Genomic DNA, 14,442 nt, shown 5'->3' on the forward strand with positions numbered 1-14,442 from the left:
CATTTCCAGCTAAATAGTAAACAGCCTTACTCATAATGAATAGGAGGAAAAATAAGAATTGTTTTTTTTCCCTGGTAAAATTCACATACTGTCAGGTTGGGTTTTTTTTCCTGTGTGTTCCAATCTCAGGAATATTTTGACCTAATGGCTTCACACTTCTCTTACAACAATGCATGCCTAGTTTCTACTAAAGCTTGAGGTTAGGCCTGTGTTTGAGGATCAATAAGCCTGTGTGGAGCTTTGTGCTGACATAGCACAGTGCTGATGGGCTGCACTAGTACTTGAACAAGGCAGTTTAAAACTGGCGGGGTTATTCTTACAGTGGGACTGAAGTTTGGAGGTACATAAAGCAGTATGTAGCCTTAGCTTTGAAAATCCTTTCTTAAACAAAAGCCTATGCTCAGCTTTAATTACTGAGCTCTTAGTTCTCCTCCCTGATATTCTCTCCTGCCATTAAGACACCAGACTGGTTTTCCCCGAGAACCTTCCACGGCATGTTTATGCCCATGATACTTTATTGCTTACCGCTGACAAACAATAGCGTTGCTACAGTGCAGTACAGTCTCTGTTTTTCCTTTTAGTAGCCCAAGCTGGGTTCGTTTTGTTTTGAATTGTTCTCCACTTCAGATTCCACATATGGCTGCTCAGGAGAATGACATTTCACTCTTGAGCATGCTCAGAGGAAACACGTGCATTTAGATGTCAGAATATTTGAGTTGTGAGAGACTGGGAGTTGAACAAGTATCTTGAGATCTGTGTAATTTTTGATGCTTTGTCTCGCACAGAAAGGGGCTGTGATTCTTATTTGCCTGTCTGATGGTGAGCTATCCAGAGGGAACGTCTGTTTCATACAAAAAAAAAGAACTGAAAACTTCTTCATCCTGTAACTGACTGTGCCACTGCTGTGCTGATCAAGAAAAAAAAAAAAAAAATTTTTTTTTCTCATCTACCCTACTTCTGTGCTAGTGAAAATCCATTTATTTCGGAGAAGGAATTTTTTATTTAAATCCATATCTTTAAGAAACAAGTCAAACTTGTGAGCCATGTGATTTAGTTTACTCATCTGTAAAATTGACAACGTTTCATCCTTAGCTGAGGAGTGTGGGTGGAGGGGAGTTATTTGTAATATAAGTGAAAGAAAAAATAGTTTGTGCAAAGAATGATTGTTTCTGAAATACTAGTTATGAAATATATTCTGGTTTGAGTAAAATCCTTGGTATGTCATAAGGCTTTGTTTCAATGACTAATACATTTTTATGGACATTCCAACTTTGAACCCTCCTATCAAGTTACTGGCCCTGCAGCAATGTCCCTAAGTCTATGTTGCATGAGTATTATGTTGCTTATATAAATGCTGCCAAAGCTAGGGGGATATTCTGTTTTTGCTAATTGTGTTGGACTACAATGCCAGCATTTGGTAGTCCAGTGGTAGTACTCGGTGGAATTTCACTGTCTATGCCAGCATAAGCTTTTTTTCCCTTCATATCTTTTGTAAGTCTTAGTGATGTTACTGTATTTATAACTTTGTGTGGTGTAGTTGAGTCCTGTCCCTGTAGATACCAAGTGTGAGATTAGTTGGTGGTTTACCACTAGAGCCAGGCTGACATCATGTCTATGTTGCTATGGAAACAATTAAGTCACTGGTATGTTTTGCTAATTTAGCTGATGCCTTGGTTGTGTCTGCCATATTTGTTGCTGTATGGAACATAGTACCAGATTGTGTCGTGTTCTTAAGCAGGACATGAATCACTGTGAAAGTAGCTTTTTTATTGTCTTCTCTGGAAGTTCAGTGTACATTCCTCAGTATGTTAGTCTTCGGTATTTGGAAGTGTTATCTTCCTGATTTGACTTCCCCATTCTCACTATACTTATTTGTTTGCAGCCTTCTTTATAATTCTGTCCATCAGTGGATGTCAGTATGTGATAGATGCATTGACTATGGAGTAATATTTGTGTTATCGCTGTAGAGCAAACACAATTGCAAAAGCAATTATTATTAGTTGTGATTTACAGTGTAGTTATGTTTCCCCTTTCTTCCCTGTTCATCAAACTTCTTAATGGCAATCAAGTGCCTTATATGCATCTCTTTTGAAAATGAAACTACATTTCTATTCTTTAATTGTACAACAGTAAAGAAGAGAGATTCTAGATGAGTTCAAGATCCAACAGTGCTCAGTGTTTTGCATATAGATATTGAGTATTTTTCCTGCACAATTCAATCTGGATAGACTTGCCAAAAAGGAGACTTGTTCATAGTCGGATTGGAAATTTGTAGCAGAGCTGGGGGCTGTATTGATAGTTCTCACTGTTGACAGTAATAGCTAATGCCCCATCCCTTACAATAGCTATAAAATCCATTTAGCAAGAAAACATTTTTAAAAGCTTTTGCTTGGGTTTTTTTTGTGTGTGTGTTCTCTGTGAACCTGCAAATACATTCTCGCTATAACAGATTACCTCCTGAGATTATGAAGTCCATCATTTTCAAGAAAAGCTAAATGCACATTTGTTAGGACAAGTATACCTTTTTAATTTTTGTCTTGAAGCACTTAGGTGGATTAGATAACTTCTAAAATTTCTTTCTAGATGCATTTTCTGTGATTCTTTTGATTGTACAGCACTTGTGATCACTAAGTGATGGTTTCTAATAGAGGAAACTTTTGCAAGTCAGAATAAATTCTGTGAGAAAAGGTGGTCTCAGTATTTGAACTGTTTCTAAGAAGACCTAGCTTGGTCTAGAATTATAATTAAATTAATGACACCATCTTCACAAACCTCACTTACATCAGTGAAAAGAATTCCTCACACCAAAGTGAAAATAACGTCGTCACAACACAGATGAAAAAGTTTCAAATCAGTGCAGGTACGTATGGGTTAGCACCTGTATGTATTGTGTCCCCTTATGAGTGATGTTCTGCCCTGTAAAGTCATACAAACTTAAAACTAGAGGACAGATTTTTCTGTGCAGGAACACTGCTATTTGGATATCTAGAGAGAAACCACACCTGACTAAGCAAGCAGGACAGGGTGAGCCAGCAAAAATGCCTATTTCTTACCTGTGGTCTTTTGGACAAACATATATTGTATCAATCTGTGACATCAGACGAACCTTCTTTTAAGAACATTGATGTAAAAATGAGGTCTTGAGTGGTCATTTATGGTTCAAGTAGCAGTTTATATATTTATTATAATCATACACAACCTTGACAATCTATATTGCCATTCAAAAATAAATTGCAGTATTGTCAATTTGCACATGATCTGTCACTAATAAGAATCCCATTTACATACATAGTAAACATTTTGCATACTTAAAACACTGCTTTAAATTCTAACACTCCCATCTCTTCCCTCCCCCCCAGTCCTGTGGCGTTAACGTTTAGACTATGTAAACAAACTTTTCCAACTATGCGACATTCAGGAACTACCACCTTTTTTTATTAATTTAATTAAACCATTTCAGCACTTCATAGAGGTGGCCGGTGGGTATAGCTCTTAATTGCATTTTTGTTTAAAATGATTCTTCATAGATCACATTGCAGCGATTGCTGCTTTTCATTACTTGATATATTTCCTTCTGACCAGGAAAGATGGAAAACAGGGTTTAATATTTTTATCAGGTAAGTCACATGAGCACATTCCCAGTTTAGTATTCTGTGGTACTAATGGTCATATTTAGTTGTTTTCACTTTTATTTACCTGTGTAATAAGTGGCTGAAGTCTTCAAATTTCAACTGTGGAGAATTAAGAATTTGGCTAAGAGTCAGCCACCACACACTTTCTCTAGCTACAAAGGAGTTTGTATTTATACTCCAAGAGTCATCTTGGGAGTTGAAATTAAAATTTACAAGGCATTACCTGCCTTTTGTTAAGCAAAATGGTTTTTACTACCTCTTCTGACAGAGAGCTTGTGTCTTCTGGTGCCTGAAAGGCTAGAAGACTTAGAATAACAAAATTAAAGAGGCAACATAATATTCGTCCATCCAGTTAAAACTAGTGATAGCTAATGTAAGTATCCCTAGAGCGCGTGGGCACTATACTGACCCACAACTAAAGTTTTGGCATCTGGGCTTCAGTTTAGAAGCGCTCACAGAAGTCAGCATATTAGAGTATTGCAGTGTGGTCACACAAAAATGAAAGCCCTCTTTTGAGGAATGGGAGTCCTGACAACACTGATCAATGGGAATTGAATTTAGCTTTTCCTACAGCAGCTGGCTAGGTGCTGTGAACCAGCAAATGCAGTGTATTTGTAAAATGGTTTCATGTTGTTGAAAGCTAGTGTCAGTTAACTGAAAGGCATGGATAACCAGAGCACTGAGAAGCGTAAAGATTCCAAGGTTTGTTAAGGCTGTGAAGTTCTCATGCTAGCGTAAAAAAAATACTTGGGACAAAAAGTCTCCTGCTAGCTCCTTGCCTGTCTCCTGAAGTTACACTTAAACATAATACTTACAGTGAAAAAAACAACTCAAATATGGAGTATTTGAGAACAGTTAGTAACAGGAAGAATCTGTAATAGCAGAGGTTAGAGTTCAGCACACCGAGATGTTTTGAAAAAAACATTAAATGCTGAAGATACAAACTGGATGCTTTAAATTAACACTTTCAAGTGGAAGAACCACAGCTTCACGCTGCATCGCAGTGGTACCCTCTGGCTGCCCACAAGGCACACATACAGAACGCTGCAGTGGCAGGCCTGTGCGGTTCCCCTCCAGTGCCGCCATCCATATCCCACCCAGAGACCAGGGCACCTTCCCCCTCCTTCTGCCACGTTGCCTTGCGAAGCTGAGTGGTAACACAGGTTGGGTGCTTCACCCAAAGGGCCTGGAGGATTCGGGATCCGATTCAGGACCCGAGTTTTGCAAGCATGCCCCAAAGGCAGTATTTAAACAGTGAAAGAAGGACACTGCCAGAAACAAACCAGGGAGAGGATTCTTCATTCAAATTCAGACACCCATTCAAATTCAGACCAAACGAGGCAGGCAGCTGTATTGGGTTGTTTTATCGCATAGCACCCTTGCCAGTTGAAAGGAAGAAGAGTATAGAAGTTTAACTTGAAGGGATTGTTTAAAATCTGTTTATGTTACATCTGAATGAAGTTCAAAGAAAATGCTGAAGTTCACTGAAAAAAAAAAATATGTGGAAAGGAAATCATGCATCAGTTGTAGAACAGCTAGTAGCAACTTAGTTTAGTAAAGCAAATTAATTTTAGCCATTTCTTAGGCAAACGCAGTAATGCTCCAGATAGGAGAGAATCAGTCCTCTTTAAAAGATGATGTTACTGGTAAAATAAAGCAAAGTATTTATGCTCCTTGGAAATTAAACTTTTACATGAAGCTGTAGACTGTGATTAATTTTTTTATTTTTTTTTAAAAACAGAACTCTACTGCCTTTACAAAGATAGTGTTGCTTCCTGTTTTTTCTTTTTGTGGGATGGAGGGAACATTTTCAAACATTAGAAATGTATCTTACCCTCAATAGAAAGTCTCAAATAAGACATTAGCAAAAAATACCTGCTTAAATATATGAGATGCAGAGTAGCATACTACAAAACTTGTTATGTTGCAAGATATTCATTCTGGTGCTGTCAGGGTAGCCACAGGGTAACTTGCTTGTTGAATCAAATGCACAAAACATCTTCAAGTCATTCGTAACTTATCTAAGTACTTGCGAACCTTAAATCTGCATCCTGGTAAACTTTCCTCTTTGTTCCTGAAAACAGATTACGTATGAACAAGTCCTATGTTCACATGTTTATGTGAAGCTTGGTGCAGAAAGAACAATTTTGCCCTTCCAAATGGGATTCTTAACACATACATCAGCAACCAGTTGCTATCAGCAGTCTGTGGGTAGCATTCTTCTTCACCAGGGATCTAGAGACAGAGCAGATGCACAGCAAAAAAAACTATTCTAGTAAGAAAACCTTACTACAATTGCTTAACCATATCTGCTTTTAAGCTTGCTGTAAGATTATTCCAGCCTTTATACACAAGAATTGCCTCAAACATTTGTAATGTACTATTAAGCATCTGATGACCACGAGCAGAAGACATTCTGTTTTTACACGTGACTTTTTTTTTAGCTATTGGAGAGCTTACACTGAACATGTCCACTGTTTGAGCTCTTCTGCCAGGTATCAGAAAGTCTACTAGACAAATTAATGTGTAGATGGGTTTTAGGAAGCCAATACTTAAGAATGCTACTCATTACACTGCTGTGGTAAAGGCATTAAGATATTCATGTTAAAGCCTATGGGACCAAAGCTAGGTCAGTTGTGTACTGACTTATACTTAGGACAAGTGACACTGAAGTACAGTCACCCCCTCAGTGCCAAAGATGTGTGACTACAGCGGCAGAATTCAAAACTGAGGTTGCAGAGTAGCTGCAGCTCTCTTCAAGGTCACTCAGTTTTTGTTCAAGGTCTTTAAATACAAAAACTCAAGTGCCAGACCATCCCCAGTTAATTGTGTAGAGGAGGAGTAGTAGAACAAAGTACATGCATCTCAATCACCTGATGTCAGTCATGAAGATACAAGTCTAGCACTTCAGCTAGTTTAGCAGGTTTATGTACAGCTGTAAATGATGCTTCCTTTTTCTGTGAAGGTATCTGACAATATAGTTCACCTCTACCAACTCTAGCTTGGGTCACAGACTCCTCTCTTTCTTTGTAGCATGAACAGTGGTAGAACATGAAGGGCACAGCTGGAGATAAAATGGGTGCCAAGGCCAGAACCAAGAGCAGGACCCTTTGGACCCTTCACTTGTTTACAACAGCAACAATCTTGTACAGGAGAACTGCTGCAGGAATGCCTGATTAACACCTGAACACCTCAGTGCACTTCAGCAATGGAGCCCAAGTCACTGAAGTGTATGCTGTGACTAATCTCAGTCTCTTACGCTGACCTGACTAAGAAACCACTCTTCAGACTCAGAGTAGCCCACTCCTAGTCTGGTAATAGAAGAGCTGTTTGAAGTCAAAAGAAAAGCAACTTGCTCTAGCAAGCGCTGCAGTACCTCGGTGACTGACAAGCATTCAGAATATACGAACATACACTGGACCCTGACAATGTCTAAGACATGTCTAAGATGCATCAAAGAAAATAGTGACTCAACTATGTAATACATTGTAGACACTTTCATTAGATCAAGTAAATGACCAAAGATAACTGGTAAGCTATGCAAGTTCATCAAGTAGATTCCATCTTTGGGGTAACAATATCCAGTTTGTAAGCTCTTTTGTTTAGATCCTTGACCAAAGCTTTACGTGCCGAGTACCAAGGCTTAAATAAACTCTCTAAGCTTGCAACAAACAGCATTGAAGCAACCTCAAAATCAGGGTGCTAATACCCAGCTTGCACAGCCCAATTTCTGTTGTTTCTCCTTCCCAGCACAAGATGTGATCAAGATGTAGATTTCATTCAAAACAAAAGAAATGGAAATAGTAACATGTGCAATAAGCCATTTTCAAGGGAAACCTATGCAACAGTCCTTGTATATTCTACCCCTTCATACTATTATCATCATCCTATGATAAGCACAGTACGTTATGTACAGCAATGTGCACTGAGACCATTCACATAATTTCAGCACATGGCAGAGCCATTATGCTAGCATTTTGTAACTAAGATTTTAGTTAGTGGTATGGGAATCTAAAAAATGTTTAAGCTTGTATTATTCAGTTTATATGAAAAAGACCATACAATTCTCATGGTACATCAACAAGATGGACTAGTATGCCAACTAACCTCTATTTTAATATTTAAATTATAACAATACAATAACTAGAAAAGGTCAGTGCTTCAAGTGACAAGTTTTGCCACTTCAATTCCAATATTTTTCCAAAATAAAGATGCAATTAGATCTACACTTGAGCATCAGTAGTGCAATACAGTATCCTTTCCTGAATAAAGGAGCTGAGGTTTATCCACAATAAAAGCTTTAAATAAGGTAGATTGTTGCCATTTATATATCAATTCTGTATGTTTGATATAAAATATATTGGGAAAGCTTAAACTGACTTGTACAATCTACATTTGGCTAAAGCTCCACATAAGCAGCATGAGTGGAAACGAACATCAGAGGTGTACTTAATATAAAACACTTTCAAAACTACGCAGCAACAAATGACAGAAGGTTGGCTAAGAATAACTGAACATCTGAGGTGTGTACCACACAAAAAGAATGGACCCTGTGGTTACTTGCACTATTTTAATTCAGTAAAAGAAATGCAAGATTTAGTCCACTTCCATTTCTCCAGGTGGTTTGGTCTGCTGAGAATTGTCCTTCGCTGGTTCAGGTTTTGTTTCAGTACCGCTCTGTCCATTCAGGGGTCCATTGTGTTCACCATTAGCTTTTGACTGCCCATCATTGGGAGGTTCTATCTTCGGTTTGGGCTTGTATATAATGGGATTACAGAAGCTATCCAATTCCTAGTTGTAACAAAAGTGAGAGAGCAAGTTCATTTGGTGGCACAGTAATTGCATTAATCTAGAAAGTGTCAAACTTGTTTCAGGTTCATAGTGACCTGGAATTTAATTTTCAAGGACGAGACTTTTCAATTCTATCAAGTCTAGAAACTTAAAATAAAGCCTTTCACTAGCTAAAGAGTTTCTGCTCTGTTAAAAGCCTATATGGTAATCCATTTTCTAGCAAGCCTGGTGCTGTAACTCAGGATACTTTGAAAAGGGTTATTCAGAGGTACTGCTGTAAATCAAGAGCCAGAATTGAACATCGTTAAAACCCAATTGCTCCCTCTGTATGGATCTTTCCATAGCTTTCAAATCTCTGCAGGTGTAATACTCTAGCTCAACACAGAGGCCAAAATCTTGCTAAATAAAAACTTGTTAGAAAGCAACATGTACAATGATTTTTTTTTTTTTTTTTTTTACCTTTGATTTTGTCAGTATTTCTGCCACTTTGACAACTGGATCCTGAGTTAGACTTAGTTTGTTCTGGGCATTCATTTTGCTGTTCAACCAATTCATAGCCTCAGTAATGTATTTTTCAACTTTTTCCATCTCAGCAGGATCGAGGTGATCATATTTTTCATCCTTAGGAGAGAGATATTTATATCATTGATTAATATATGCCTCTCACCCAATTAACAATTTCATGGACACGTAATAAATGGGCCAACACTGCTATAACCCACTAGAAGTATTTTTTTAACAAGCATTTAGTATGAAGAATAACTGTAGAACAAGGCAGACGACATTATTTTTAGACATTTGAAATTTTGGGCTTAAAAGTTCACACTGCTGAAGTGCAGGTTAGTAATGTAGTTGCACAGAAAAAAAAGCACCTGAGATTTACTGTAGTTTGATTAACTAACCCCAGCAGATAGTCTTGTAAGTTATAGAAACAATGGTAACAGCCATCACTTAGGTTACCCATTTCAAGTGGTACAAGTCACGATAAAAAAAACGTGACTATGTTTAATTTGTGTTCTCATGAAGAAACCATTTTTGCTAACAATCAGAACAGTGTTAGAAGTTCTCAGGAACAGAAGCACAACAGCCATTTTAAAGCAGCTTAACAGGTAATCCTATAGGATTTCTTTTTAAACACAAAAAACTCTACAGCCAAACTCAGACACCCATTATAGTTCATTCCCTAAATAATTTGCTTTACCTTATTTTTGTATGCTTCTACTGCTTTCATAAGGAGCTGAATCTTCTTTCCCAGTTCATTTAAAACTTTTGGTCTCTCTTCATGCTCCATGTATCTCTCCTGAATAGGCTGTCCAAATTTCTGGAAACATAAGCACAAAGATCTTGACAAAATACAAGTTTACTTTAGTCTGGTCTAAGAATAAAATGTGGTATTGGAAGGAAGGTTGCCTTTAACTCCTTTTCTCACCCATTCAAGAGCTTAATCTTTGCATTTTACTTTAGTGCGACAAAAAAAAGTCCAGAAGTCTGAACATAGGAGTAGTGCCTGTCCTTATTAGGCTTAGTATTTTGCAGTTCTTTTCAGCAATGAGAGCATTTGGAACAATGCATTTGAAAGAGAAAAAAGACGGGATTTACATGGATGGTTTAAGTTAAAAGCAGTTCATCTAAAAACTTCTAGTTTTATCCATTGTCCGTTTTTTCCTTCTCTTGAATACTGGTATCCAGGCAAGAAGGCAGTTGCCAGGATCTGCTGTTTCCATCAGTTATCCCTCCCCCAAAGGAAATCTGACTTGAGAGGAAACAGTTGGAGCCCAAGAGCTAGAGACATACTTAAACTTATGTACTACAGAGCAGTTAGTCATTCATCAGAATTCACATTTTCCCATGAGATTATTAAAATCTCAAGTATTTTAGCTTTTTTTGGTCATTACTAACCAAATGATATAGTGGAACGTACTGTTAAAGCACTCTTCTATCATTAGATGTTAGACCAAAAATTCAGTTTTATGATACAGCCATAGAAGACCATTGAAAACAGGAAAACCAGAGCATCTATCCTGGAATGTAATTCTGAATACCTGGGAGAGCAGTCAAACTACTCAAAAGTCTCTTTTGGAGAAGCTGACAGAAAATTCCCATAGCAATTAATTCTATTGCCACTAGCGACAGTCTGCTTCAATTTGACTCTTTTCAAATTAGGAGCACAACTGACATTAAACAAACTGTATTTCTACTTCTAAATATTATGTTTGTTTCATAAATGAACTACATCCAGATACAACCTGAACATCCATACTTTAAAGTTCATAGATTTACAAAACTCATGTAAGGGTATGCATGCACACATCCCTCATTAAAAGAGCGTTGCTTACTTAGCCAGATATATTTATATAAATGCCCCCACCCCCAAACACACACACACAATTTTTCCAGAAAGTAACTTGAAACCTTACTCTTAATTCCTGAAGCTTATCCATATATACTTGTTTTGGCTGGTCCTCTCCATCTTCATAAAGCCAGTTTTCTGTGTCCTCCAACATCAAGGTCAGCTTGTTTGAATCCTACGAAGCAAGTGAAGAACACTCTAGTTCAGAAGGGAACACGACAGACGAGACTATTCCCCCCAGCACACAAAGAACCCCCCCTACTCAGAAAAGACTGTTTCATCAGTTTAAAATATTCAGAGTAATAGTGAAGGAAAACAGTAATTAACAGACTTCAAAGCCAAGATTTTACATAATGGTAAGAGAGGCAGGACAACCCTACTAATCTGATTTGCAGGTGAAGTTTATAGGAGTTACAAAGTTTCAGGACTGATTTTATAGGAAAGCACATGCATCTCTTAACATTCTTGCATGTTATCTTTACATGGGAATGTAAATGGAATGTAAATGGGAAGTTCTGCTTCTCAGGTTCTCTGATAGCAAGACGAAGACCAGACAAATTTGTACAACTATATATATATCTATAGTTGAAGTTAAAAAAAAAAAATTTTATCTATCCCCTTAACTTATGCAAGAGAGAGTTTTGAAATTGGTATGGGAAAGGCAGCCTCACGCCCTTGAGTTTATACTGTAAGGGCATCTACTGCGTTGCTGGGTTGATGACCAGGTACAATCCAGAGAGCAGACCTTAAAACTGCTGCTGGACATTTGTTATTTCAACAACTGGTTGCGTGTGTACCAGCCACTTTTTAGATGCCTGTTACAGAGAAATTATTATATCACAAATGTTCTTTCAATACTGCTTTTGCAAAAGCCCAGTGTACAGCTTTCTTCATCACCTTTACTTGGACTTCAACAGCATGCTGAGTTCAAAATACTTTAAGTGGGGAAAGAATCTTGTTTCTAAGTTAATAAAATTAGACAATGAAACACAGAGCTACAGACATTCCATTTCTGCTCATTTTCATTTTATTCCTACCCACTCATGCCATTTAGGAGCTCATGGTGCTCTGTCCTGCTTTCCTACCCCCACACCACAGGATTTTTCTTTTCTGCCTGCATCCAGAATCTCTCCTTGCCCCTGAGAAACTTCTCAGACAGTACAAAACTCTCTACATGCTTGCATGTCAAATGCCAGGTGTAAGTGTAGTTTGAACTTCACTTCTGTGAAGTTAATCCTACATTCACAGCTGACTGTATTGGAGGCTGAAATAAGCCTAACTGGGAATGAGTGGCAAAAACACCCCATTGTGACTGGCCCAGAGGCTCCACGCATCCTTGACGTAGATTATCTCAGGAGAGGGTATTTCAAGGACCCAAAAGGGTACAGGTGGGCCTCTGGTTATAGCTGCCTTGCAGACGGAGAAGACTGAACAGCTGTCCACCTTGCCCAGTCTCTCGGAGGACCCTTCTGTTTGGGGGTTGCTGATGGCTGGAAGAACAACAGGCACCAATCGCTACCACAACGGTGCACTGGCGGCAATATCGCACCGAGACTCCCCGATTCCCATCCACAGGCTGATTCCAAGAGACACCTGCAGCCTCCACATAACCCACACTCCAAACTTATAAATATAAAGGAATTTTTTCCAATAGTGGAAACACATAGGCAAGTCTTACTTCTTCAGTGATGAATTTCTCAAAGACTCCACACAGTTTGTCTCTGAAGTCATACACATATTCTTCAACAGCATTCTTAGCATCATTTCTTTCTTTCTCAAGCTTGTCTTGCATCATCATCTTCCCCTAGGGTGGCAAAAAGCTTATTTAAAACTAAAAGCATTTCAAGTGTCAAGCTTCATGATTACTCTCTTGAAACTGTACCACAGAACTTTGCAGAAGCCTGCTAATTCATAATTACTACTAAAATTTTCACCTTCGTGTAAGTCATCTTCACTGCAGGCAGAACTGGAATGGGGGAAAAATGAGTTCCTATTTGGAAGCTCTTTGGCAAATGCTCCAACATAAATGGATCAGATATCAATTATGATCTGACCGCCACAGACAGGACTAGAAGTAAAGACAAGTCTTGACTCTGGTTTGGAAGTCACTAGGAATTGTTCTGCCCTACAAAAAGTATTTCATATTTTATTTTTCAGACTGACCATCTTTCACAGAAGAGCTTATGCTGGTGGGGTCTTCACACACATGATACCTAGAAAGTTCAGAAAGGATCCTCTGAAAGGGAAGTTTTCTACATGTTGTAATAATTTCCTGCTGGCGGAGGACTTGAAGGGCAAAAATGTGATATAAGAAAGGACACAGCTTCCGTAAAGAACCAAAACTCGTGCAAATGCTACTCCTGACCAGTATCAGGTCAGACAGTAACAATTAGCATTCCTGTAACAGACCGCGCAGACTTTACTGGCAATACCTGGCATTTCCTGCCTAAGAACAGAATCGATACTTTGGGTAATGACAGGCTAACAGGTCAAACTCAGACATCTGGGTAGTTAAGTCTAATGAAACTGATTAATTTCACCAAAAATCCCAACCAAAACAAAACTTACAATTAAGGACAAACCCCTAAAGAATTCTAAATTTGATACTAAGTTTACGCTTGCAAATACTTTCTACATAATTATTTACAGTGACATTAATGTGAGTGGTCATGTTTTTATGCTGCTTACCTCATTTTCTATATAGCAATTGATAAGATCTTGTCCCAGTTGTCTGTAGAGGCTTGCCTGTATAGGTAGGTCAATACTCTTAACTTTTGCTTTAGCCTTTGGCTGGGCAGGATGATCTTGCTTGTCTCCAGAAGCAGCCTATAAAAAGATTTACACTATTAAGACACTGCAAGAATAGAAATGCTATTCCATTTATGCTCAAAAAAGAGAGACAAATTAAACTAGTAAGACACATACAAATTAATCCTATGTAAATGAAGCACCTAATTATACATCTGCTATTCAGCATCACCACTAGCTTACTATCAAACCAAACTGGTGGAATTTAATTTCTTTAAACATAACGTGAAGAACTGTTGCAAAAACTTGTTCAAAAGTTAAAGGCACCGCATATTCTTCTTCATGATGCTTCTTAAGTTTCCATAGATTCCATCTTCACTATAAAACTATGTTAAGTAACAGAGACTTATTTCAAAGTCTTAATCATATACTATGTTGAAAACGAAAGTGCCAAGGTAGGATTCCTAACTTAACCATGTCAGCATAGCTGTACTCCTCTAAATACAGCCCCGTGTTTTGCAACTGGTAAGATTAATGACTTTGAGATTACTGGGCAAAAAAGGACTAAGGGAAGTAACATTATATTTCCTTATCAATACTGAATACGAACTTTTGCTTCGGATCCTGGATTTTCAGTTTCCTCATCTCCTTGGTTCTGTTGTTCAGCTTGACTTTTCTGAATACCTTCATCTTGATCAACCTGCATTTTATCCTAGAAAAAGAGTTACATAACTGAATGCAAAAGTTTGCTGTACGATTTAAGACTGTCGTCAATTACAGTAAATCACAGACAATATATGGACTTATGAATCAATCTTAAGAATTTTTGATTCACCATATTTGAACAGGCATTTTGACACAGTACTTGTATTCATATCTCTCTCAAATTAAATGAGAATTCTATTCCACCTGTTCCCCTTG

General features: G+C 38.0%; 1 protein-coding gene across 2 annotated transcripts in view; it reads right to left on the reverse strand.

Moving 5' to 3' along the window:
* Positions 1-5,336: 5,336 nt before the first annotated feature.
* Positions 5,337-14,442, reverse strand: part of HSPA4L (heat shock protein family A (Hsp70) member 4 like) — a 28,498-nt gene continuing 19,392 nt past the window's right edge. For both annotated transcript variants that reach the window (XM_069794769.1, XM_069794856.1), the window contains 7 exons: positions 14,132-14,233; positions 13,462-13,599; positions 12,452-12,577; positions 10,841-10,948; positions 9,625-9,744; positions 8,883-9,044; positions 5,337-8,423 (listed from right to left, as the gene is read on the reverse strand). In XM_069794769.1, the coding sequence (XP_069650870.1) occupies positions 8,229-8,423; positions 8,883-9,044; positions 9,625-9,744; positions 10,841-10,948; positions 12,452-12,577; positions 13,462-13,599; positions 14,132-14,233 (951 nt within the window). In that variant the 3' untranslated portion in view covers positions 5,337-8,228. The remainder of the gene's footprint in view (positions 8,424-8,882; positions 9,045-9,624; positions 9,745-10,840; positions 10,949-12,451; positions 12,578-13,461; positions 13,600-14,131; positions 14,234-14,442) is intronic.

Source organism: Haliaeetus albicilla, chromosome 1, assembly GCF_947461875.1.
Source record: "Haliaeetus albicilla chromosome 1, bHalAlb1.1, whole genome shotgun sequence".
NCBI lineage: Eukaryota > Metazoa > Chordata > Aves > Accipitriformes > Accipitridae > Haliaeetus > Haliaeetus albicilla.